This window comes from Rhododendron vialii, chromosome 13a, assembly GCF_030253575.1.
Source record: "Rhododendron vialii isolate Sample 1 chromosome 13a, ASM3025357v1".
In the NCBI taxonomy this organism is placed as follows: domain Eukaryota; kingdom Viridiplantae; phylum Streptophyta; class Magnoliopsida; order Ericales; family Ericaceae; genus Rhododendron; species Rhododendron vialii.
Window position 1 is genome coordinate 31,461,499 of NC_080569.1, and position 24,777 is coordinate 31,486,275.

The 24,777-nt window shown below is 37.4% G+C and overlaps 3 protein-coding genes across 5 annotated transcripts; all 3 read right to left on the reverse strand.

Annotated features, from left to right (window-relative positions):
• Window positions 1-14: 14 nt before the first annotated feature.
• Window positions 15-5,661, reverse strand: LOC131314495 (mitochondrial fission 1 protein A-like). Its single transcript, XM_058343168.1, has 5 exons — window positions 4,749-5,661; window positions 2,556-2,694; window positions 1,417-1,538; window positions 461-524; window positions 15-346 (listed from the first exon to the last, which is right to left on the reverse strand). Exons 1-5 carry the CDS (start codon window positions 4,839-4,841, stop codon window positions 261-263), a joined length of 504 nt encoding a protein of 167 aa, XP_058199151.1. The 5' UTR covers window positions 4,842-5,661; the 3' UTR covers window positions 15-260.
• On the reverse strand, window positions 5,618-11,926 carry LOC131314493 (uncharacterized). The gene is made up of 6 exons (XM_058343165.1): window positions 11,737-11,926; window positions 8,878-9,052; window positions 8,192-8,313; window positions 7,507-7,570; window positions 6,772-7,145; window positions 5,618-6,684 (listed from the first exon to the last, which is right to left on the reverse strand). Exons 1-6 carry the CDS (start codon window positions 11,851-11,853, stop codon window positions 5,893-5,895), a joined length of 1,644 nt encoding a protein of 547 aa, XP_058199148.1. The 5' UTR covers window positions 11,854-11,926; the 3' UTR covers window positions 5,618-5,892.
• Window positions 11,927-13,129: 1,203 nt separating this feature from the next.
• Window positions 13,130-21,053, reverse strand: LOC131314496 (probable magnesium transporter NIPA4). 3 transcript variants are annotated; one of them, XM_058343171.1, is made up of 9 exons: window positions 20,813-21,053; window positions 20,642-20,698; window positions 20,145-20,235; window positions 19,871-20,031; window positions 19,657-19,784; window positions 16,626-16,763; window positions 14,966-15,058; window positions 13,970-14,090; window positions 13,130-13,827 (listed from the first exon to the last, which is right to left on the reverse strand). In XM_058343171.1, the coding sequence occupies exons 1-9, from the start codon at window positions 21,036-21,038 to the stop codon at window positions 13,727-13,729; spliced, it is 1,116 nt and encodes a 371-aa protein (XP_058199154.1). In that variant the 5' UTR covers window positions 21,039-21,053; the 3' UTR covers window positions 13,130-13,726. The 3 variants fall into 3 exon arrangements, with proteins under 3 accessions (XP_058199154.1, XP_058199153.1, XP_058199152.1); XM_058343170.1 differs by having other exon boundaries at window positions 13,130-13,860; XM_058343169.1 differs by having other exon boundaries at window positions 13,130-13,869.
• Window positions 21,054-24,777: the final 3,724 nt, after the last annotated feature.

A 24,777-nucleotide genomic window follows, 5' to 3' on the forward strand; every position in this document is an offset into this window, starting at 1 on the left:
TACTACAGGATAGGTGACTAGATAGCTAGATCCGTCAAATGTAGATTAAGCACATCCTGATGGAAACAGGGTTCTTAGCTATCCATGCTATACATGAAAGTAAACCATCAATATTTGCACGTCATAGAACAAAACCATCAATCTTTGTACATGGCAGAAAGCAAAACATGAGGAGATTAGAAGAAATTCAACATGGGTTCGGGGACAGGATGGTAACTCCAGTGAGTTTTGATGTTACAACGGTTTAATAAAGCATGATATCATTTCTTGCGAGACACAGCCGCCGCAATCCCACCAGCCAATAGTCCTATAGCAGTTGCAGCAATGCCAACTCCTATTACTCCATCTGCGATAAAGAAACAACGAAACACGAGGGCAGAAAGTTCATATTATACAATGGTTGATCTTCAATGGCCATTAAAAAAAAGGGAAGGTAAGCAAAACACGATTGGTTGTTTACCTTTTGTAATCCGATCTTCAATTGCTTTCTTAAGGGTTAGAGCTTGCCTCCAATCAGGTGCAATCTACAAATTCATATTGTCAGTCGTCAAATACCAACTTAAAATTGAAAGAACAAATGAAGAAGAAGAAGAATCTGCACGTTCTTATTGTCAAATACCAACAATACAATCCACAAAAGAAAAAAAGAAACTGAAAAAGAATCACAAATTCACATTCTCAAATACCAAATTTACAATAAATGAAGGGAAACAAAAGAACCAATTTACTAATGGAGAAGGAAATAAAGAAAAAAGAAAAGAGAAAAAGAATGCACTTCCCAAACCAAATCATATTCTGTGTCTAAACACCTACATGTTTTTTTATCCGAACACCTACATGTTTGTAACAGTTTTTCAATGATGAAAGTGGAAGTTAGCAAACTCTGACAACCAAAAGAACATCTACAGAGAATTGCTGACATAAGCAGATTGCAATGATTGTAAAACTTGACAATGACAGAGAGCTCATATAGCCCAAAAGCTCTACTAAATACTCCGGGATCCTAGTTACATCTAGCAGCAGTGCAATGATTGTAAAAACTTGACAAAATTAATGGATACTTGACAAATTTAATGGATACGGATACGTTTGGATCTTCAATTTGTCAAATGACATGAAAGTAGAAATACTCAAGTCATTTTTTGTAGGTAGGAAAAAAATTATTGACAAACAGTTATTCATTTTCATGGGAAAAAAAATTGGCTTCCACTTATTTTCTTTTCCGATATTATAGTCACTTTGTCTTTGACCTCCATTAATCCAAGATCGAAACACATCCCAAACAAATAATAGACAACTGAAGCAAACAGATATTGTATGCCAACTCAAACAAACCAGAATATCATAGATCAGAAACAGATATTGGAAGTCACCAATCAGGTGATGTATCAAAGAACCAGAATACAGAGATCAGACCTCCAAACAACGCTCAGCAAGCTGCCGGCTCCTTGAATAGTCCCCACTTCTATAATATCCAACAGCCAGGAGATAAAGTTTCTCTCTCATTTGCAGTGGGCTGGAAACACCAGACAGAGAAGCTGCCAACAAGAAGGTATCCCAAGTCATAAATGGAAGCTAGTTTTGATCCAAAGGGAAAAAAAACCGGGGGGGGGGGGGGGGGACCAAAAGTCAACCCTTTTGTATCAAGGTTGTTTATAAAGGTCAATAGAGGTAGCTTTATGGCATCTGTAGTTTTATCCTTTGTGCAGAATAATTCTGTACCATTTGCTGCAATACAAATGATGTATCCTCTTTCCTCCATCTTTCAGATTTATCAAAGTATCAAAAAGCATCTGGACTTTTGCTCATTGAAAATGGGATAGTAGATGGAGATTGAAAATGGGATAGTGGACGGAGAAGGGGGGGTTGAGTACGTTCAGAAGTGTGATGTGTTTGGATATGTGCAGTGAGCAGAGAAGCTAGCTACTAGCCTAAACAGTCTGTTGATTGTCTGTATCGCAGACTCGTAGGTGTACTACTGGGGAATACAATTTGGTCAACACCTTTTATCATGAGCTATCTAATTAGCACCTTATCATTTCTGTTGGCTTTGATTGTTGTAGGCTAATCCCAATTCGGTGGAGCATAAGTTGTTTTTAGTCAGAGCAGAATGCACAATTACTATACCCTTTTGGTATGTTGACAAGTGTGTTATGAACTTTGGTGTATGCTATCTACTAAGGTAGTTAGCTCATTAGCCCCCAAAACTATCGGATGTTGTATGACAATTGATTGTTTTCATTTATACAGTTAGTGGAACTAATAAAAGATTGTTTTCATCTAATGACTATTGTTGCTAGATATTACTGGAATATTCCACCGAATATCTTCACGTCCTATGCATCTCCCCACAGGACACAGTCAACCCTTTTTCCAGATATGGTAGACCCCACATGTACCCTCGTATATTTAGTGTGGATACATGTATAAGGTGAAAAAGGGGTCAAAAGGAATGAAATTATTTGGTGACAAAATCACTTCCCAGGTTGCAAAGCAAAGATGACAAACGACTCTCACACACAGAAGCCTGCTATATTACACATCTAGTGTCTCACCTTCAAGCATAGCAATCCCACGCTGCACATCTTCTGGTCTTCTTGAGTGAACAAGAGCCCACGATAACCTCATGATACATTCACTCTTAAGCTCATCAGAGGAACCTTTCTCAGCCTCAGCAACCTCTCGTTCACAACCCTACAAATATATCAGGATTAAGAGGTAGGAATAAACAGAAGAAGATGAAAATACGAATGCCTAAGAGTGGAGTCACAAAATCCTTCGATAGGACCCAGCTCCCGCTGTCAACCTCACCCTCACAGATTATATTACTTTGGGATGCTTTCGATCAAAGCTTTCCACGCTCGCACCAGCACATTATGTGACTTAGCTTACATGGCAGGATGCAGGAAAACCAGTAACCAAACATCATTTCTTAAACTGTTCAACCCTGTCACGTTTAGTTGAGAACTAGAAGGAAATTATTGTAAGAGCCGGTGGTTGAATAGTGTGGGAACGATGACATTGGCACATTCCATTCGTTAGTTTTGCAAAATAATGGTCGAACTGTAGAGACCAATGACCTCAACAAGAAGGGAAAATCCAAAAAAGAAAAGAAAAGGATGTAGATAACATTTGTGAGTGGCAAATACCCCAAATTCTGAGTAAGATGGAACCATGTGCACAAACCTATGAGAAGTAAATTGGACAAAAGTGCGGGCTCAAAAATGTTTCATGCAAGACTTAATTGACCACAGCTGTTAATCAAAGACGGAACCAGGTCTTAACCATATAAGCCAACCATCTGGTGCATTCTCATCATTCAAACAAAAAGGATTGGCAAGAGTTGTTGGATATGATATGGTATGATACAAATAACAGGATAACCAAAGGATTCAGGTATTCGGGCAAAAGAAAGAAAAACAGGGTATAGTAAGAGCCTCAGGTCTATGCGTAGGCCTAGTTAACAAGCAACTTTAAAACGCTATGTTACACAATTACTGAATTATCAGGATACTGATGGACAAAGAGCCACAGAATGGTACAGAACAAGAGTTTAGTATTGTAAGATCACCCCATAAAGGCAAGACGTTACAAGATCATCTCTCTCTCTCTCTGAATTATCTAGGTACTGGTGGACAAAGAGCCCCAGAATGCCACCGAACAACAGTTTAGTAAAGTAAGATCACCACACCAAGGCAAAACGTTACCTGATCCTCTCTCTCTCTCTCTCTCTCTCTCTCTCTCTCTCTCTCGCACACACACACCCCGCTATGTTACACAATTAGTGAATTAACTAGGTACTGATGGACAAAGAACCCCATAATGGCAACGAACAACAGTTTAGTAATGTAAGACCACCACATAAAGGCAAGAAGTTACACACACACACACACACTCTCTCTCTCTCTCTCTCTCTCTCTCTCTCTCTCTCTCTCTCTCTCTCTCTCTCTCTCTCACACACACACACACACACAGAGGCAATTAATAAGTTCGTCAAAACAATTTTGAGGTCAAATTGAATTTCAACAATGCCACAACACTCATTACTCACGCTTGGTGGGCACAGAACTAATGGGATCTTGCAAAAAGAAGCTACCCTATTAACTTACATACAAAGTAAATGATAACCATCCAAAAACCATTAGACACGAGAGTTCTTTTCAATATGTCCATTTTAGCCAATTTGCCTCCAATTCCATTAGCAGCTTAGGATAACCATCCAAAAACCATTAGACACCAAAGTTCTACACAAGCCAACAACCGTCCTGTACACACTTGCTTTCAGTATGTTCAGATTCCTCAGAAGTTGTCGAGCAAAGCAAACTCAAAAACGACATTTGAGAACTAATCAGCAAAAAAAATCAAAAATCAATCAATGTTCAAAAAATCGTTAGGCAGCCGACCAGACGGTCGCCTAGCGCCTAGGCGGGACTAGTAGGCTGCCTAATCTAGGGGTTGGATCACCGCCTAGCCTAGCGCCTAGGTGGGGACTAGTCAGCCAAGGCGGCCAGTTTTATAACACTGAAAAAAGAGAGTAAAGAATGGGAAATAAAGAATGATCACTCCGAACAAAACCCTAAGTTCAGCTACATCAGAAAGACAACACGTATGTCCATACATATATACGAACTGAGTGAGGTTATGGTGAAACTGAAAGCAAATCAAGTAGTAGGGGGAAAAAAAAAAAATTAGCAAGCAATTCAGACAAAAAGAGCCCTAATTAATTCGAACAGCAACGAAATACTTACGACAACGATGTCGCCATCGGACCAAGGGATGTGGTCGCCGCCGGTGAAGAAGCTGCCCACCGACTCGAAGAATTTCCCAATCTTCGCTTCCATTTCTCAAAGGATTTTCAACGGGGGAAGAAGAGCAGAAGAAGAACGTTTTGTGCCTTCGCAGCGACGAAATCTGAGAGGAGGAGAAAGAAACAGCTGAATACATATAATGGTGTGTCTAGAAGATGAGACCCAGTATGTCTTGTTTGGGATGCAAGAAAGAAAAGCTCTTTTTTCCTCTCAAAATTAAAATTTGACATTATAATAATTACTACTAGATACTGAGAATAAAAATGACAAAAATACTGCCGACTTAATCCTATGAAAATGTGGAAATATTCGTTTTGGACTCTCTATGCTATCCGCTATGGTACGAAAAAATCTTCAATACAACGATTATTTGTAACGTCCTCTCACAAGATGTAGATTTTATGCATGTATAAGTCTCACACCATATGAGAGAGACATTACAAATTATCATTGCATTGAAAGTTTTCACGGCTATAACTTGATTTGTTAATTTTTAATAAACTAGTAGTATTTTTTGTCCATAACTTTTTTTTGGTAGTTTTTATTTTTCGTAATTTTTTGTTCAATTTTTACTATAATTTTTAACATTAATTATTCGTCAAATGAATCGAATAAGTATAAAAACATAGATCAATGTTGAAAAAATTCGTATATGATGATAGTTTAGACAAAAAAAAGTCTATTGTTTCATACTGAGCTTTTTTTTTTTTTTTTTTTTTTTTTTACTTTTGGTCCTAATTTTTTATTTTTTAAACTTTTCTTATCGTGATAGATGATTAATCTAAAAAAAATATTAGGCAAATCTAAAAAAATTTGGACAATACGAACAAAACACGCGAAATTTAAATAAAAAAAACCTTAAGAACCAACCCGGCTCGACCAACTAAAAGGGGGACTTCAGATTAGTGCTGTGCAGTGAGATACACAGCACCGTACTGCACACTTCCGAGCCGTCTAAAAGGGTGCACGGGCAGTTTCAAATAAGTATATCAGTTGGGTTCGGGCCAAATAAAAACAATTTTTTTTAAACGTCAGTCGGGTTTGGGGAGTCCACCAGTTTCAAACACGCGACTTGAGCCATCTCTTATACCCCTTGCACCGAACGCGCACAAATCTTCTTTTGTTGTGCGACAAACCAAATTTTCCCTTCCTCGGTAGGAACCAAATTGGGATCAGTCATCATGATCTCTTTCTCCAACTTCATCCTCTCTTGCTCGTGTTTAGCTTCAAATCTCATTCGCTCTCGTTCGAGTTTAGACTCCGCCCTCCAAATCGCCTTTTGTTGCGCAATGACCCAAGCTTTCCCTTCTTCGGTAGGAAGCGAATTCGGATCAGCCATCATTATCTCTTTCTCAAAAATCATGTCTTCTTTCTCACGTTTCGCTGCAATCCTCATCCGCTCTAGTTCGAGTTTCGCTTGTATTTTCATTTGTTCTCGTTGTTTTGCCATATTGATCTCTTGTTCAGCAATCTCTTTTTGCTCCTTTCTCAAATTGTTAAATTCTTCCGCAAAGAACTTCAAAGCCTCTGAGTGATCAAGGTTCTTCTTTCGGTGTATTTTCTTCACCACTTTTCGTCCAAGGGGTCTTGGCAATTCATGTGATCCTTGGCTCAATGGTGAATTCCCATTGTCAAGGCTAACTGAACCTGCATTTGAACCCAGTGTTGCAAGAGTTGATGGATTCAAAGAATCTAAAGTTTGCTCAACATCCAAATCCGAACCATCTCTCTTCCTTCGTGCAATTTTATGTTTCTTGCATTCATGCTCTTGGGTATAGCTATTCCATTTTGTGGAATCTTTAAGGATTAACCAACAGCCAACCCATTTGAAAGGGCGACCCTCAGATATGTAGTACAGTTGTTTTGCAGCTCCTATCTATAGTATAGCAAACAATAAACAAGAATCAAAGTCTAAGCTCAATTTAAATAGGGCTGAGTACCATAACTTAGGAACTAAACTTACCAATCCTTCACCATTATAGCCACTGGTATGAGTCCCCCCCTCTACTGAGCGTACAAATCCGGAATATTTGATAAGGCGGGGCTGAATGCTTGACCAACGGTGCATCAAACCCGTGTTAGCCCTATCTGCCTCATAACCCAATATGTCAATAAACTCTTCCCGAATTCGATCCCATAACCTTGCTCCTGTATAGTCAGTATCTGTTGGATTTTCCGGGATACGCAACCATGCTCTACAAAGTGCTTCATCTTCTTCCTTAGTCCAATTAGGATTCCTTTCCCTCGTTTGCACTTGACCCTTCTTTTTCTTTTGCATAATGGGATGTTGCAAATCAATGGTTTCTGAAGGTTGATGAGATGAGAACTGAGATTGGTCTGAAACAAAATGGGTGAATGGGGTGATGAAAACTTCCGGATTAAGCAAGTAGCTAGAGGCAAATAAGAATATAAAACGTTGGGGTGTTCAACAGATTCTTATGAAACAAGACAGAGAAACAGCTCTAAAATAAATGTCTTTGTGGTATGGAACTGTTGCAACAGCCAATGGACTTGGATGATTGTGCACTATTTTAATGGGATTGGGCCAACAAGTAGCCAGAAAAAGGGCTGGCTGCAGTCAACAAGCATTCTGGGACCTTACAAGGTTAACAAACTTCCTACTATGTCTAATGTCAAATGCTGCAAAAATAAAGGCAAGCACTAACTACTGGCATTAGCAGATGCTCTTAGTTCTTACCTATGGTGATCTTATCTTCAATTGCTTTCTTTAGGGACAGAGCCTGCATGCAATCAGGTGCAATCTACAAATTCACACCGACATGTCAAATACCAACTTAACAAGAAAAAGAAACAAAGAAAGAAAGAAAGAAACAGAATGCACTTGTCAAACTGGACTGACATTCTTTACATAAATCTGAGTGACGAAAGTGCAACTTGGCATGCTCTTTACTACTACAATAATATCTACCAGGAATGGTTAACATAAGCTGCAACATAGGTCATTACCCTACGAGGCAATCTCTAACAGTTTGGGGATACACATTAAACTTTGTAGTAGCATTGCCATAAACTTGGAACCCTATAAAATAAATATATGCGGTATTGGATCAGTCAGGGAAAGGAAACTGAAAGTGCAATTATATTACTCCGTAGTCCATACTTATTGATGCCTATTACCTCATTCTTCATAGTTAACTAGACAAAAATACATTTTCCCCAAACATATGTATTTACTTCTCATTTTACTAACGCAACCAAACAGGAAAGATGTTAGTGTCTTCCCCTCATAAATTCCAGATCCAACTAATAAACAATGGAAGCAAACAGACATTGCATGTCAACAAGAAGCCAAAATTGACAAACAAGGATGCAGAGATCAAAAAACAGCTATTGGATGTCAACTCGCATCCATAAAAGCAGACCTCCAAACATTGTCCAACAAGCTGCATGCTCCTTGTATAGTCTCCACTTCTGTAATGTCCAACAGCCAGAAGATAGACCTTCTCTTTCATTTGCAGTGGGCTGCTAAAAACAGCCAGAGAAGCTGCGAACAAGGGTTTTGCCAAAAAAAAAAAAGAAGGTAACCAGTCAACACTCTGAAGAAGAAAAAAGGTGCCGAAAGTCAACTTAGCAAAAACTAAGAAAACAAGCAGGAGCAAACGCCAGAGACTCAACGGCACTATGGAAAGTTCCGGTTAGATTAAAAAGACAACATATCCAACACCACATCAGAGGCTTGCCAACACAGGCAAGTCCTAACAACGCTAAAAGAGGGCCTCTAAATATCAATGGACCGCATCGGCTAACCTCCAATATGTCTCCCATGGGGTATGGTGGGTCTCATTACCCTCGAAGATGACAAACCCACATTTACACATGGTGGGTCCAACAGAGTAAAGGGCTGCTTCACATCACAGAAATATCTCACCAAATCTCTTGACCTCCTAATGGGTCCCATTATTTTCTCGCATGACAGGTCCGACATGTAGGCATGGTGTTTGTAGTGTGTTTATACGCGTATGAGGTGCAAAAGGTACTGTGAAATATATTCCGCGGCGGATATCATTAACCAATTTAAAAAGCCAAAGATGCCCAGCAATTCACATACACGGAGGGATGCTAACTGCCACATCTATTTTCCCACTATCAAGCATAGCAATCCCGCGCAGCACATCTTCCGGTCTTTTTGAGTGAACAAGAGCCCATGACAACTTCATCTGACATTCACTTTTACGTTCATCAGAGGAGCCTTTCTCAGCCTCAGCAGCCTCTCTTTCACAATCCTGAAAATATATCAGTAATCAGCAGCCGGCAAGAAACAGCAGAAACAATGACTTAAGTTGAACAAGTGATCGAACAGCATTTATTAAACAGGTCAAGCGTATCAGGATTAGTTGAACAGCAAGGGAAACACAGCTTGTACAATGACAAAAGGTCATCCTGTTCTAGTTTACAGAAGTTGGTGTTGAACTAAGGGAGTATGACAACAGCTCCTTAGGATAGGGAAAATTCCATAGATATGCTTGTTGAATAGATTTCCAACTACTCGTTCTGGGCACATATCTCCAACCCAACCCACCGTGGGCTAAGTCTTCTGGGCTGTAAATCAATCAAATACTAACAAGGGAAAACTAGAAGGGCTTAAAGAACTAACAGCGAGTTAAGGGTTGAAGTGTCAGATTCTCGAAACGTGTAGATGGATCAAGCAACATAGCACACGGTATAACAAGAGAGGTATGACAGCAGAAAAGTTAAGTGACGGGCAATGCAAACATCACGAGATCAAAAATTCATCAATCAGGCCAAAACAAGAGAATGAAAAAGTTAACAGTATAACAATCAGTAGCCCAAGGGAATATGGAGTGTTGAAGTCAATGCATCGATCCCGTTAACAAGACTTTAGACAAATTCAGAAACCTCTAGAATAGTAAAATTTTCAACCGAGAAACATGAGCATATCTTCCATTTTATCAATACATTACATACATATAGCACTTTATCAAAAAATTTATATGCTCTCTCTCCAGTAAACATATATCGTAGAAGATTATCCACTATTTATCTCCCTCAACATAATACTGCCAAGCCAAACAAGATTGTCTTTTTCTCTACATTATCTGCTTCAAGATCCCAATAATGATCGGATACTTTCCCCATGCTTAGGGGTAGTTTCCCAAATGTACTAAAAGTACTTTTTTCCCTGTGTATTTTGTGAAGGAACTTTGTACTTTTAGCACATTTGGGAAACTAGGCCTCAATGCAAAAGAACAATACAACAATCCAGCTAAAACAAAGAAAAGAACAATGGCAGTTTATACAAGAGAAACACTCGCTTCAATACTTTAGTTTTATGCCCGTCCGTGTATGATGTTGCAATGGGATTGAAAATTCTCTAATTTCTCTCAGCAGTTTCATTTATCATAGGTTGATAGTATTTTTAATTTACATTATGAATCAATGAGCTTTCTCTCTCACACAACATTATAGGACCTCCAATTTGTTTCCAATTCCATTAACGAGTTAGACCATTTCAAAACCTTACTCTTATTTTTTCCCTCAAATTTGACTATTAATTTGGGTAAAAGGTTTGTTTGGTATGAAACAATCCAATTGACAAACTCAATTGTAAGCATAATTTTGAATAAAAGGTTCATTAATGGCAAAGTTGCATATTTAAGAGACTTAAAATAGCTTCTAAATTTTAATAAAGAATATAGTTTCCCATAATTTAAGTACAAATCAAGTAAAACCCAATTTGGTATGGGTTCGAGTCAAAGATTGGAGTGAGTTTTAAGGTTTTTTCACTCAAATTTTCAGTGTAAGGCCCCATTCTCCTTAGTCCTTACAAAAATAAGTACTTATTTTTTGAATTAAAGGTGATGTATTGTGAAAGAATGACATGTATCGTAAAGTGCATTTAAAAAATAAGAACCTTAGCGTAACAGGGCCTAAATGTATTAAAAAAAATGTAGGGCTCGAGATTCTCTCATAACTAAGCAAAATACTCCCTCCTTCCCAAAATATTTGTCCGGTCCGCAAAACGAGAATTTAAGAATAATACAAATTTCCCAATAAAAATTCTAAATTTTTTCAACATTCTACTGGAAATCCATTAGTTCTTTAATTTTTTCTCGAGGAAAATTTATTACATTTAAGTCCTCATTTTGCGGACCAAACAAATATTTGGGACGGAGGTAGTAAGACATTACAGTGTTAAACAAGCCAAATTTTAGTTTGAGGGAGCTCCTGGTGCCGCTCCCACCTTGGGAGCCCGCTTTTGCACTCCCAACTAAGGAGCTTGACGGGAGCCCACTCACAATGAGATGAGAGCTCGCTCCTTACAAAGATGAGAGCTTTTGTATGATCGTTGTATAGAAATATAGGGATTCATCACTCGGTTTTATTACTTGGTCTTTGATGAACTCATATATCTAGCCAAGTCATGATATCTTGAAAAGAAAATCATACTATATTGTAACGCTAGCTCATTTCTTAAACTTACGGAGGACTTGGCCCATATTTTAAATTCCTAAAATGATTGTACTTTTAAAGTGAATACTCTATGCTACATTATTTTCATGATATTTGTACACGCTCCTCCCACACTCAGCTTCTGCATTCCCTCGCTCCCACACTCCCGCCCCCGCTTCCGCTTCGTGCAACTAAGAGCCAAACGCCGTTACACTTGTTTCCATTACCGTCAGAGTAGTAGAGCACAAAGCAATACATAAATGACATTGGTGGAGCAACCAGGGAAAAGAAAAACAGCACACAAAGTGAAATCACAAGCAATCACTCCAAACAAAACCCTAATTTCGACTTCATCAGAGTGATACATGTATGTATAAGATATACAGAGAGAAGGACTTGGGAAGCAAATGTTCCAATACTGACGTAGCGAATCGAAAACAACACTGAATTAGTTCGACAGGAAAAGGGGAAATGCTCGAGAAAAGGTGATCCTTACAGCGACGGAGTCGGCATCGGACCAAGGGATACTTTGAAACTGCCGATCAAGAGAAGGGGTACTTTGAAACGGAGTCAACACAACAGGCTCGAAGAATTTCTCAATCTTCGGTTCCATTTTTTGTTCCGAAATTCAAAAACAAAAAAAGCAGAACGTTGTGGCCGAAGTTACGTTTAGCCCTAGTACTAATTTGCTAGTTACAGAGTGGTTTACATGATGCATGTAAGCCAAAGCTTTACGTGCATCTAACAGTCTCGAACGCAATTTATAATTTAGATATGTGTAATAATATTGGAAATTTTATAAAGTTTCAATACTTATTTTTACCCTTTTTATTAAGATACATTTATTTTTAATTAAAAGTTGTGACTTGTGAAAAGAAAATAGTAATATTTAGAGTTATACATTATTCTAGTACCAGCCCAAATTAATTTAAGAGTCTCTTGGTTAGTCATACTATTTTGTTGGAGTGATTGGATATACTTGTTCCCGGGCTTAGTTAATTCAGTGTTTGATAGGCACACATCCCCGAACTATTTGATTGTATAGAAGGGAGTCAGATCCCGTCCAGTATGGGTTACCCTCTAGTCCCGTCCGGTTCGGCCTTTTGTGGGCCCTTTTCGGGCCCACGGCAATGATCGGAACCGTTCACATTTTAGAGCTCATCGAGACCAACGAACATACCAAAAATGACGTTGATCGGATACCGTTTGATATCATTCAAAATGTATTCAGTTTTCGAAAAAATGTGTTGAAGGGTTGTAATCCTGTGTTTCACCCCTTTTTTTAGACAACATTAATGCATTTTGAAATGATATACGGTATCCAATCAACGTGATTTTTGGTATGGTCGTTAGTCTCGACGAGCTCTAAAATGTGAACGGTTCCGATCATTGTTGTGTGCCCGGAAATGGACCACAAAAGGCCGAACTGAACGGGACTGGAGGGTAACCCATACTGGACGGAATCTGAAGTCTCTCTGCAGTTAGACAATTTACGGTAATGTTCTAATGAGCTTGGAAGAGTTCTCCTCAAGCAAGTCGTTCTGCTACTATATATAAGCAGCCAAAGTCATTTTTTGGCTGTTTTTTTTTTCTTCACAAAATTCAAGTACAGCCATTGCTACTTTTTACCATCAAAAAATGGTTAAGTTCTCTTCAAAAAAAGAAAAAAAGAAAAATCTTTGGTGTCAAATTTAACATTAGATCTCATGTCAAAAACCTTCCGAGTGCTATGGCTATAATTAGGCCTCCGCTATTAGATAGTGGATTTGACCTCTTAAAATTAGTTGAGGTGTTTGTAAATTAACTCTGATACCTGAGTCATAATAATATCAATGATAAAAATTGGACCGACGCAAGTGAAACCGAATAGGCTCCCAAACAAGAGAACATACACATCAAGTCTCACTTTAAAAGTTTCAAACAATATCAATCAATCAATTAGATTTTTAGTTAATGCTAACAAATACTGTACAAAGACTCCTTTCAAGAAAAAATTCACCCCCAACAATTGAAGAATACCACTAAGTTCCCAGTGTAGCACAACTGCAAATGAATTGTCAAGTGGAGGTTTTTGCCCAGGGGATCCAGCACTCATTTGATTTGGTTTTTAGGTCCACCTAGTTTTGCATAATCTCATGTCAATACCCAAAAAACCACCCTTCATTTTTCAGACGTTCAACGAACTACGCTTCACATTTTCAAAATCATCAATCTTGCACGCTCTGTACAAATTAGCAACCGCCCCTAAGATCCAGTATGCTCACTATATCTATAGATTTGAGCCCTAAGAATGTTAGTCACTGACTCACTGAACAATCAACCAAACAAGTTCTTGAGAACCTTTTTTTGTCATTGCGCTATTGAGTTGATCTTTAGCTGCCATCTTGAATTATTTGACTAGCATCCTCTCTATTAGCAGTTCTTTGAATTTGAACTTCACCTTGCCTACTTTTTCCGTAAACTAATAAGGGCTGTATTTCGTTTGTCTATGGGTAGAGTTCTTGTCTTCTTAGGCAAACTTCCTCGGAACATGGCTCATCTTCCTCTTCATGGTTCGGCAATTCCCCGTTTCCATTACACAGTCCAGCTGAAAACGAAGGTGAAAGGGGCGCATAATTACCTGCGTTTGCTTTGAAACATATAAGGATGAACCTCTGGGTATTGAATAAGAGCCATTAAAATAGTAGAGTGAGAAACAGAAAAGGGTAGGGTACGAACAAATAGCACACCTTTGAAAGGTGAACTTCTCTCGAAGTCTCTGGTCACGTGTAACAAGATGGTTCCAGAAAGCACAACAATAAAGCCACATATATTTGATACGATGCTTCCCCCACTTTGCCCATCCCAGTCCTGGTAAAATAATTTTTTCCATAGTCATCAGTAACAAAACAAGTTGAATGTTTCACCAGATATATTAAACACAACATCATTTGCGAGTGATTTCAGAGCAATGTTTTACTGACGTTAGAGTGAGGCATGTATGTAGCGGTTATACTTGGTAGATAAAATCACAGAAAGGTGCGGAACATGCGTGGCTCAAACATAAGAAGCACTCGAACGTCTACCCAGCCCACATATCCATGTCCAAGACATATCAGATACGGACACAGCATGACAGCTCTGAACAACTGCTAGACAAGCTTAAATATGTGTCCCATTTTTTACTTTCTTTTTCTTTTTGTGTCAAACACAATAGTGTCATGTTTGGGACATCAGGAGGTTATGATGCAATTTTTAGAAGTTGGTCCGAAGTCAAATTGCCATGGATGGCTAGTTGATGAATACTCAATTAGTACCTGTTGATTTACATATTCTTTTTAACGTGAAAATTACTTCTGTACAAGATTCTAATTTGATAGAAATATCATTTTGTAATTTTAATAGGAACTTATAAGATGAATGTTTAACATGTATATAGACATTATATTGGATGTGTCTGTCTCTGTGTCCTTAATTTTTAGGAATGATGTGTCTGCATATTCGTGTCATGTCGTGGACATGTATAAGTGCTTCTTGTTCACCACCATTGATACTAAATTCCTAGCAGTCACCTCAAGAATTCAAGCACTGTTAAGACTAAATTCAGGAGGTCATTCCCGTAAAATGGAAACAAGAACCTCGGGTTCACCTCTCCTACGCCAAATCAAACCTCAAAAGAATCTACATTGGGAGGTGGGAGGAGAAATTCAATTAAGCTGCCATCAATGAAAGTGAATTGAAATTACCTTGAACATAATAACACTGGCAATGATTGTAAGCGAAGTGAACATGACATAATATATGGGGGAAACAATTGCAGTGTTGAAAGTGTCAAGAGCCTGAAACATGAAGGCCATGTCATTAAACCATATCGCACTTATGAAATTAAGCCAACTTAAGCATTGATTCAAATTCAAGAAATTTTGAATCTTTACACCAAAAACCAACATGCACATCGAAGCCTGGCAAGAAAACTGCCCCCAGTGCAGCTTCAACTGCTAATATATGGACAGAGATGGAAGTTATAATCTTAACACTCTTTCAGTCAATGGTTTGACATGAAGCACTTTTTCCTCAGTATCACCAGATGCAATAACGAAAAGTGGATGGACACCGGTTATCAATTGTGAACCATAAGTAAGACCTCCACGTGGTAAAGACATTCTACTTGACATATTAAGGAAAAGACTTTTTTTTCTTTGTGCTTCATTTCCACCTACAACTGAAACCAGCAAAATAAGACCCTCGTGGCCTCATGTAAATATAGCCAAACTATTTCAGACTATTCTAGGAGTAGAAGTATATAATCAAACTTTACATGGCCCTCAAAGTTATATAGCAAATGCCATGAGCTGCCGTTACCACCACCAGGGAGGAGTCCATTGAACCAGATTAACTTTACTCTCTCTCTTCCACCACCACCATCACCACATCACACACACACAACACAAGCGCACACAGAGTGAATGTAAGAGATCACTGGAAACTCAAAACTGACTTGCTTTGAATAGAAAGATCAAGACAAGCTCAAAACTGATTACCAGACTTGATTTGAATAGAAACAAGCTCAAAACCTATGTAGCACCGACACTCCAAAAGGGCACCATGTCCACGTATTGGACACGGGGACACGGCAGAGACACGTATTGGACACACCACGTACACGCCACGTGGCGTGTCCAATAATTTTTATTATTTTTTGATAGGGGACACGTCTAGGGGTCAAAATGTAATATTTTTTTAATTTTTGGGGGTTAATATGAAATTATTCAAAACATATGGGTTAAACTGTAATTATGCCTTTGAAAAAAAATTTATACAATTTGTGAAATTATTCATATACAATGGTTCATAATTTTTTTTAATTATGTACATTTATTTATTTTTTATTTATTTCTACATGTGGCACGTCACCCGCCGTGTCCGTATCCCATTTTTTTAGAATTGCCGTGTCCCGTATCCGTGTCTATATCTGTATCCGTGTCCGTGCTACATAGCTCAAAACTGATTACCTTTTGGTTTCTTTGAATTAACTTTTTCTCCTTCTTTATGGTTAGTACTAGCACAGCTACTTTGAGCACTATTTTAAGGTTAGGCCTGTACCTAATTTACTCCTCCAGGAGGACCATTAGTAGATATATTACAGGGTACTGCTTTGTTTTAACAGTCTAAACCAAAAGGGATGGGGAATGGCACACGAATGGTGGGGAGAGACAAAGCGGCCTAATTTGTCATCCCACATTGCATGTCAAGCAACTAGAGCTGGAAGAGTTACGCTCAGCATGGGAGAAGGGGGTTTAATTTATCATACATAGCATGGGGAGTGAGTTGGAGTCTAAAAATTGGGTATGCATAACAGGCAGTAAAATCTAGCAGAACATAAGTCATAAGTCATAACTTACTAACCTTGTTGAGATAATTCATCTGGGTGACGACACATGTAGCCACAACAATCATAAAAAACCACGTCTCTGGGTAGATTAACTGGTTATTTCCCTCCAATGACAATTTCAATGAAGTTCCAAGGGCTTTAACGCTCATCACCTGTACATCAAACAAGAAATTTCTAAAATATAAACCAGTGTAACGGTATAACATAAAGGTACACGATGTAAAACTTCATCCAATCGATAGAAGGATGGTCCTAGCAGACAGCTTAAAGAAGAAAGTTTTTAAACATCCATTTCCACAAATGGCTAGGGTCGCAAAAAAAGGCCAGCAGTAAAGCATTTTAAGGTTCAAATGATTTAAATTGCTTGATCATATAACAATTTCGATAAGTAAACGATATTAATATGTAAGGCCCAAGGGACAACCTTGTATATGTTGTAGGGAAAATCAAAAGGAGATGGAAGTCACCTGTACGTTGTGTCTACTCGAAATAATATAGATTCATTGTCAACTCTATCCCAGTACTAACTACAAAAGAAAAATCTAACGTAAATCTGAAGGTTAAATATAGGTTAGTATGTCCTGTAAAATATTTCTTCGGGTACACAAGTATGATTTAGAAGCAAAGACCACATATCTCCATCCACTTGTATAGTGAATACAGAAGTGATTAACTGATTGGTCTTTATACCTAAATTACAAAACCAATTGAGTGGCTGGCAAGCTTTCACTGAATCACAATAAGATGGCAATTGTAAGGATCTTGCAATGCACAACTGACTGCACCCAAAAAAAAAAAGTGCAACCCTTAGAGGAGCCTTAGACACCCAAATAACTTTCCAAGGTAGATACAATACCCTATGTTCCACCAAAGCTTCATAACCGAATTTCCTCAAATCTTCGAAACTCCAATCAGACAAAGATGATCCACCAACTCCTCGACCTCCCTCTCCTAAAGATTGGATAGCCTGGATCAAACAAGAAGATCCATCTACTCCCTCAACGCTTGAGAGAAAGCTGTATCCAATTGACTGCTGATAGACTCAGTGAGGACAGAGAATAGGAGACGAAACATGAAAGGATTAACTCAAGGAAAAGGGAAAGAAGGAGAAAATAGAGAAGATGGAAGAATAATAAGAAGAGAGGAGAAAAAGAGCAGTAGAAGAACGAAATATCCACCTAGCTAAAACAGGTATAGTCAAAGTTCCAAAAGATATATTTTATGCAAAATTTGAGTTTTACCCACACACAACGCACATACAAGTAACTGCTCACCATTCAATAAGGGTACAGAGAAAATACTTGGAATAATCCAAGAAGGATATAAATTACTAGTGTATCTAGAAATTCAAAATCTGTACACTCTCTAGTCTGCTTAACGCACGTCAGTATGTGTGAACTCTTCTTCCTACTTAGTTCCCATCAGCTTCTTTTCTAGACAGAGATTTTTAACAGGAGCTGTGTTTTTTAAGTGCTGGGAAACACACCTCTACCTTACCCTCCCTACACCAAAGATGTCTCCAGTATCGAACATTCACAACAATTCCAATGACAAACTACTTGCGATTCTAGGAACCTTTCTACCAATGCAGGATACCTTTCCAAAGCCTTGTGCTATATGACATAGAAAGCTCCATCAACGACTAAACCATCACATGCTACCATATTTTGAGTACACCAACTTTGTCAAAATCTATCCCACTCACACATATATCTCCAAACCATTCCCCCGTAGAGCTTAATTACAAAACTTTGAACCCCTAGACAACTCTTTCTAATAGGGGCACAAACTCTGTCCCCATCTACCCAGGTAAACCTGATAGTGTTCTTTTCACCAACGTAAGCCTACCCTCATTAGACGGTAGCATTCCAAATATGTCTCAGCAGAAAGAAGAGCCCAAAAGTAAAACCAAATATGTTTAACGTAAGTACCGACGACCCAAAATGAGCTAAACCTCCTACATTTGGCACATTACCAACCAGAATCAAAGAGTGTTTCCCAAGACTCACTCTCAACCCTGCTGCCCTTCCCTAAAAGAAATGGAAGTACACACAAAAGGTAGTCCTACTATTGTGCACTTGCCCAACCAAGAAATAAGGGTATGATTACAAAACAAGTTGGCCGCTAGAAGAGAACCACCCTCCCCACCTCAACACAGTAGCATAGGAACTGAATAAAAGCCGTTTGACATTCCTTATTGCTTTGTACGTGGATAACAAGATCAAGAGGTGTATCCACTTCTGGAACCATTTTCTCCAGGCACAGTACAAAATTCTTCTCGGAGATGAACTTTTACAGAAACCTCCCTGTAGAGACTTGTCATCAGTCTTTTCAAAACCGATGTGCCTAAGATGAATAACAGAAGAGTTTAAGGATATCCCTAACACAAGCCTCTGTACACAACTCAATTCATCAAAGCGCAAGGATATTAAGCTATGTTTGGTCGCAAGAAAATAATAGGAGAAAGAAAGAGTATAAGAAAGTAAAGTAAATGAAAGTGAAGCTAAAAGAAAATTAACTTTTCGGAATGAATTCACCAACATATAAGGTTTTTTTTCTCCTCCAGAAACATGGTAGAAAACAAGAATTTGTTACCTGAATAGCACAAACCTGGAAGAATTTTCGCTATTTGAAGTGAATAAACCTTTTTATTTTCCATATATACAAAGATGCATTTGAAAGACATGCATAAAGTTTGAATCTTTAAAGTTGATGACATTGTTAACACAAAATGAAAAAAATTCTTGTCCTCCAGGAAGGAAATGATAAGCTACATTTCAAGAAAACCAAGTCGTAATATGGTTCCCGTTATCTTGATTTTCTTTGTTGCGAACCAAGACCAAGATTCTCCACCTCACCAAACATGGTTTCATTTGATTGCTGTAGAAATTCAATAATTGTTCTAGAAATACAGCCACTGCAAGTTTGTTCAGTTTTGGCACTACTTGAATATATGATGGTTTGAAAGGAAAGAAACACGCATTATTCAATGTCAAGCAGAGTAAGAACAGAAAATGTAACTCATCAGTAGTTCAAAACATTTACCGAAAGTGAACCCATCAACGAACAAATTCCGGTGAAAACCATCACATTTGAATGCCCACATTGAGGTGCGAAATAGAAGATCAGAATGAATACCAAAACGATCACTGATCCAACATACAGCAAAAAGGCTGAAATTGACAGTAAAGGATAGGTCATTAATTTAAATATACTACTGGCGATTTAAAAAAAAAAAACAGAAAGGTTTTCTTCTAACCTGGCTGAGTTGCCATAGTCCAAATCTCCTGAACTGAAGTTATAGGACGCTCTTGCGGTGCATGGATGACAATGATGACAGAACCAGCTATACACATCACACATCCTAAAACCCCGAGTTGATGCAACTTCTCCTTCAGGATACAGTGAGCCAATACAGCACTGAACACACCACAGAAGTTGAGGGGAAAAAAATTAAATTTCATCAAATATTACGTATAGTAGAACTGCAATAGTTGTACAAAATGAAACGAAATACAATGCCAAAGAATTACCTGATAATTATACTTAATGCACCAAGAGGGGTTACTAGAACTGCAGGGGCAAATGCATATGCCACGAAGTTTGCTACCTCGCCAGTAATCACTAAAAAAAATTCATAGGAAAAGAGATGTTCTGCAAACAGTCAGTCGGCTAGAATCACAACGAGGATTACTCCATCTATTGGTACATTAATCAAGTGGGCATTCCAACCAAGTAGATACACGTGGGACTAATTTAAAGAAAAAGAAAAGTGTTCAACTATGTGAGAGACAACAGGTTGCAGTCTACAAAATTTCCAATCTTATCATTGGGGAAACCGTCCAAAACCACTACCTGTATCGATGATGTTGAGCCTATTTAAAACAACAATACCACAACAAATAAAGAATGAGAAAGAACAAGAACCTGAGCAAAAAATTCAGAAAATTGCAACTACCTGGGACAAAAATATCAATAGAAAGATTCCGAAAAGAACGACAAAGGAAAGGGAAGGGGAAATGAAACTCACTTGTGATCATGCCCAACCACCACAGAGGTTCCATAAGATACGAATACCCACCAACACCTGATCGAAATGAAAATCAAAGACATACCCATTTGAGAAAATCCAAAATCCAGAAACAAAAATCAAGATTTCAGACAAAAACCCAAAGGAAATGATGATCAGATAAAAAATCACCAGCTCTGACACCAGAAGCAGCGGCTGCTTTCCTGAGGCCTTTCTTCTTGATAATGAAGCTGGCTCCTATGAACGCACTTGACGAAAGAGCCAGCAGAAACCCAATCAGATTATCCTTCGAGAAACCCATAATTGAATGAATCTTTTTCTCTCTCGTCCCTCTTTTCTCTTTCGGTTCATGGGGGTATGGGTATTGCCGTATTGGATTTGGAATATGTGCACGCATCAACCTACCCAATCATTAGTACTACTCCGTCAGTCTCTCAAATTGGTTCGCAAAACGAAATGTTAAAAATAATACAATTTTTTAAGAAAAAATTCAAACTTTTTTCACAAATTAAAAGTACAAATTTTTTTCACAAATTAAAAATACTCACTTTTTTCACAAATTAAAAATCTAGTAAGTTGTTGAAAAACTTTTGATTTTTTTCTTGTAAAAATTATATTATTTTTAACACTCCGTTTTGCGGATCGAACAAAAAATTTGGGACGAAGGGAGAATGTAAGAATATTTTTGCTGTGCCAATTTTTTACTTCTTCCGTCCCGGTTTGTTTGTCCACTTTTTGATAGCGTTTGACCTCTTAAAAAATTGGCTATAATTTTTAATTCGTAATGTTTTTAATATGCAATATAAATCTTGTTTGATAGATCTCAATTAGTTTTATTATACAAAATCTTCAAAATCATAAAAAATATTATAAAATGTAACATATAAGAATATTTTTGAAAGACACGTATTTCGACAATTAGACAAACAAATTGGGACGGAGGGAGTACTATTTTCTTTTTTGATCCGCTTTTTATTGTGCCATTTGTAATCGGGAGTTTTTTTTTTTTTCCCCCGGATTGTAATCGGGAGTTTGGGCAAACAAACTTTCGAGTAAATCAATACACCTACTTGGTATACCGTTAATTTTCGTTTGAAAAAATAAAAAAGAGTATACGGATAAAGAAAGAGTAGTGTCATATATTGCTATTAATCGCAGCCTTTGATTTCCAAGTCAGTTTCTTAGCTCGACTTCAGAACAAAATTAAAAGCTCGCGTTTGGTGGGTAAAAACTCACATAAGATTCGCTCTCGTTAATCTCCGCCACTAGGCAAGTTTGGATATTAATATACATTTTATAGATATTAATACATTTTTTTTATGTATTGATACATTTTTTTATTCATTATTTTACATCTAATGATGAGGTTAGCATTTATCTTTTTAGGATTTGGGTAAAAGTTTGCATTGGTTCGCGTCAATTTCTTGTCATCATAGTCTAGTGTACATCCTACATTCCGTCCTTGGGACTTGTTTGGTTCCTGATACGTACTTGCATCATCTTCAATTGAAGATATCGTCTTTGACATCATCATGGTGAGAGATTTTTTAGTGTGGAACGGGTATGATCCACGAGGTTTTCGTTCGGTGCATCTGAGCTGTCCGATACACTTTTGCACGGTTCAGAGTGAAACTTTCTCTTTCCTCTCACCTCAACACTTTCTCTCTCCAAATCTGAGCCGTTCAAAAACGAAATGAAAGACTCGGATGCGCAAACGGGCACCACATGGTACCCGCTCGGTACTGAAAAATTTTCCCATCATGGTACACCTAGTTGATGTATGTTGAACAATTCCAAACAATAGTAGTATATTATGAGGCGATATGGGATCCGATTATGATGTCTCATCCGATTTAGGGACATTCACCTCGTTGTTGTGAGTGGTTTTGATCTAATCGTTGAGATTTATTAAATTTTCAATCTAAATGTTCATAGTCTTGGGGGCATAGAAGCAAAATTCGTTGGTACGACGTCTTCTCTCTTCTTGAGTTAAACTCACATGTGAAAAATATAATATTAATTCAAGAAATTGGCTTAGTGGTCTAAAATTTAAGAAGTTACTACAATCACTCGTATTTGTACATATAATTGCAGAAACTCACTCACATTAAATATGAGACCCATACGTGCAATGTGTGTGGGCCCCATGTTTAATGTGAATAAGTTTATGTGATTGTACATTACTATAGTTGCTAAGTAAAATCTTTGGTTCAAAATAATGGATTAATGCACCCGTGAAATTTGTAGCCCCAAAACCCCTCGACCCGCATTAAACATGGCCTGAGCTATGATTTTCATCTTTTTTTTGAAATTAGCCAGTTAGATTTTATTTGCTTTATACTCCACTACACATTGTTTGACAAAGAAACCACTATTTTTTTTTTCATCAAAGAAAAACATCATATATATTAATGAGAAGGAGAGTACAAGGGTTTAGCAAATAGAAAACATTATATAATTGTGATATCGCCTAAAATAAAATACGCTGACGACATGTGAAGGCCTAGAGGCCTAAGAAACCACTAGTTGAGGAGTTTGTTTTCATTTGGTAATTTGTTGATTGGCGGGACTCATATAAAATCTCACAGAAACTCACGTTCTCAAACTCACAGGTTCGACTCTCACCGCACCGCCAATAAGAAACCTCAAGGCTAATGGAATGATTAGTCGAGCTGTACATAAGCTAGTCCGTGAAACACCGGTTGTTTTTGGATTTGCCTTCTTTGCAGTCCAAGTTTGGAGTACATAGAGCAGCTTGTGCGATCACGACCGGCCAAAAGTGGTCTTAATTGTTCACATTTGCTAAAAGACTCCGATGAATAAGGATCTATTTAATTTTACAAGTCAGAGTCTTGATAAAATTTGAATCATTATTTACCGAGGTTAACCAAGATATGGGCCATATGATACTTTCTACAATCTACGTTCGGATTGCAAAGAGTCTATTTTTTTTTTTGGGAATGTAAATGACAATAGCATGTAACTAGAAAAATTAATAAGTCTATCAAATTGCATGAAAACCCTTTATGAGTGAGACTGAAAAGTGAATGGGAAGATCGACAATCTCTCTACATTCAAATTATGGTATCTTTTTTGGTCTTTCTTTCCATTTCCTGTATCGGGTAAAGAACATTATTAATTTCTCTTGATTTTGTATAAAATACCTATTAATGAAAATAAGCAATTTCTTTTCGGATTATATTTTGCTTAATCTAACAAGATTAGGTTTCAGACGGAATCACCATTCATGTTATTTCCAGCATATAACATTTGGCATTTGTTTGTTTGCATGTGCAATAGCCTCTGTGGCTAGATTTGACCTAACTTTTTTATTGGATCATTATCTAGGAGTTCATTTTTCCTGTATATGAACTTTGGTTAATCTTACATAGATTATCGGTTCAGCTAGACGGGAGAAATTCAAAAAGCAAAAAATAAAAATAAAAAAAACGAAAAAAGACTTTTAAAAATTCACCAAAAGGCTTTTACAATTTATGTCATAACATTTTACTTTTATCTTCTTCTCATGATGAAACAACAATTTCATAAAAAATTGACGCGTAAAAACTTTTCGGTTAAATCAACAAAAAGGTTCATATAATACATACTCCATCCGTCCCACTTTAAATGTCCCTAATGATAATTCATACATTTTCAAACCCTAAAAAAAAAATATTTATATATATTATTTGAGAGATTAAAAAACTAATATGTAGAAATATTTCTACGTTTTTTTTTGGATTGAAAAATGCTCGGATTTTTATAAGGGACATTTAGGCTCCATTCCAGAAACATTCTTTAAAAAAATAAGTACTTATTTTGGAATTTCTCAAAGAAAAATAACAAGGGTTGTTCCAGAAAACTTAAATAAGCAGCTTATTTCACATTTTCAAACTAAAAAATAACGTAAATAAAAAATAATTTGCACCGTATTAAAAATCTCAATGAGATCTATCAAATAAGATCCATATTGATAGGAAAATTATTTGTGTAAACACATGATTTTGAGCTTAAAGTTGCCTTAACCAAAAAATAAGTACTTACTTCTTATTTTGTGGAACAAGCCTTATTATTGAACAAAAAATAAGAACTTATTCAAGTTCTGGAACGGGGCCTTAAAGTGGGAGTAATATATA

What these genes read in the sequence shown, in the direction of transcription:
- LOC131314495 (XM_058343168.1), bottom strand. Translation starts at nt 4,841, where the DNA reads ATGGAAGCGAAGATTGGGAAATTCTTCGAGTCGGTGGGCAGCTTCTTC. An exon ending in CCGATGGCGACATCGTTGTC is followed by an intron (nt 2,695 to 4,748) that starts GTAAGTATTTCG and finishes ATATATTTGTAG; the next exon opens with GGTTGTGAACGAGAGGTTGC. An exon ending in TTGCTGAGCGTTGTTTGGAG is followed by an intron (nt 525 to 1,416) that starts GTCTGATCTCTG and finishes ATGAATTTGTAG; the next exon opens with ATTGCACCTGATTGGAGGCA.
- LOC131314493 (XM_058343165.1), bottom strand. Translation starts at nt 11,853, where the DNA reads ATGGAACCGAAGATTGAGAAATTCTTCGAGCCTGTTGTGTTGACTCCG. An exon ending in TGAAGATAAGATCACCATAG is followed by an intron (nt 7,146 to 7,506) that starts GTAAGAACTAAG and finishes ATTTTGTTTCAG; the next exon opens with ACCAATCTCAGTTCTCATCT. An exon ending in GCTATAATGGTGAAGGATTG is followed by an intron (nt 6,685 to 6,771) that starts GTAAGTTTAGTT and finishes GCTATACTATAG; the next exon opens with ATAGGAGCTGCAAAACAACT.
- LOC131314496 (XM_058343169.1), bottom strand. Translation starts at nt 21,038, where the DNA reads ATGCGTGCACATATTCCAAATCCAATACGGCAATACCCATACCCCCAT. An exon ending in TGCTTCTGGTGTCAGAGCTG is followed by an intron (nt 20,699 to 20,812) that starts GTGATTTTTTAT and finishes CATTTCGATCAG; the next exon opens with GTGTTGGTGGGTATTCGTAT. An exon ending in GACTATGGCAACTCAGCCAG is followed by an intron (nt 19,785 to 19,870) that starts GTTAGAAGAAAA and finishes TGTCAATTTCAG; the next exon opens with CCTTTTTGCTGTATGTTGGA.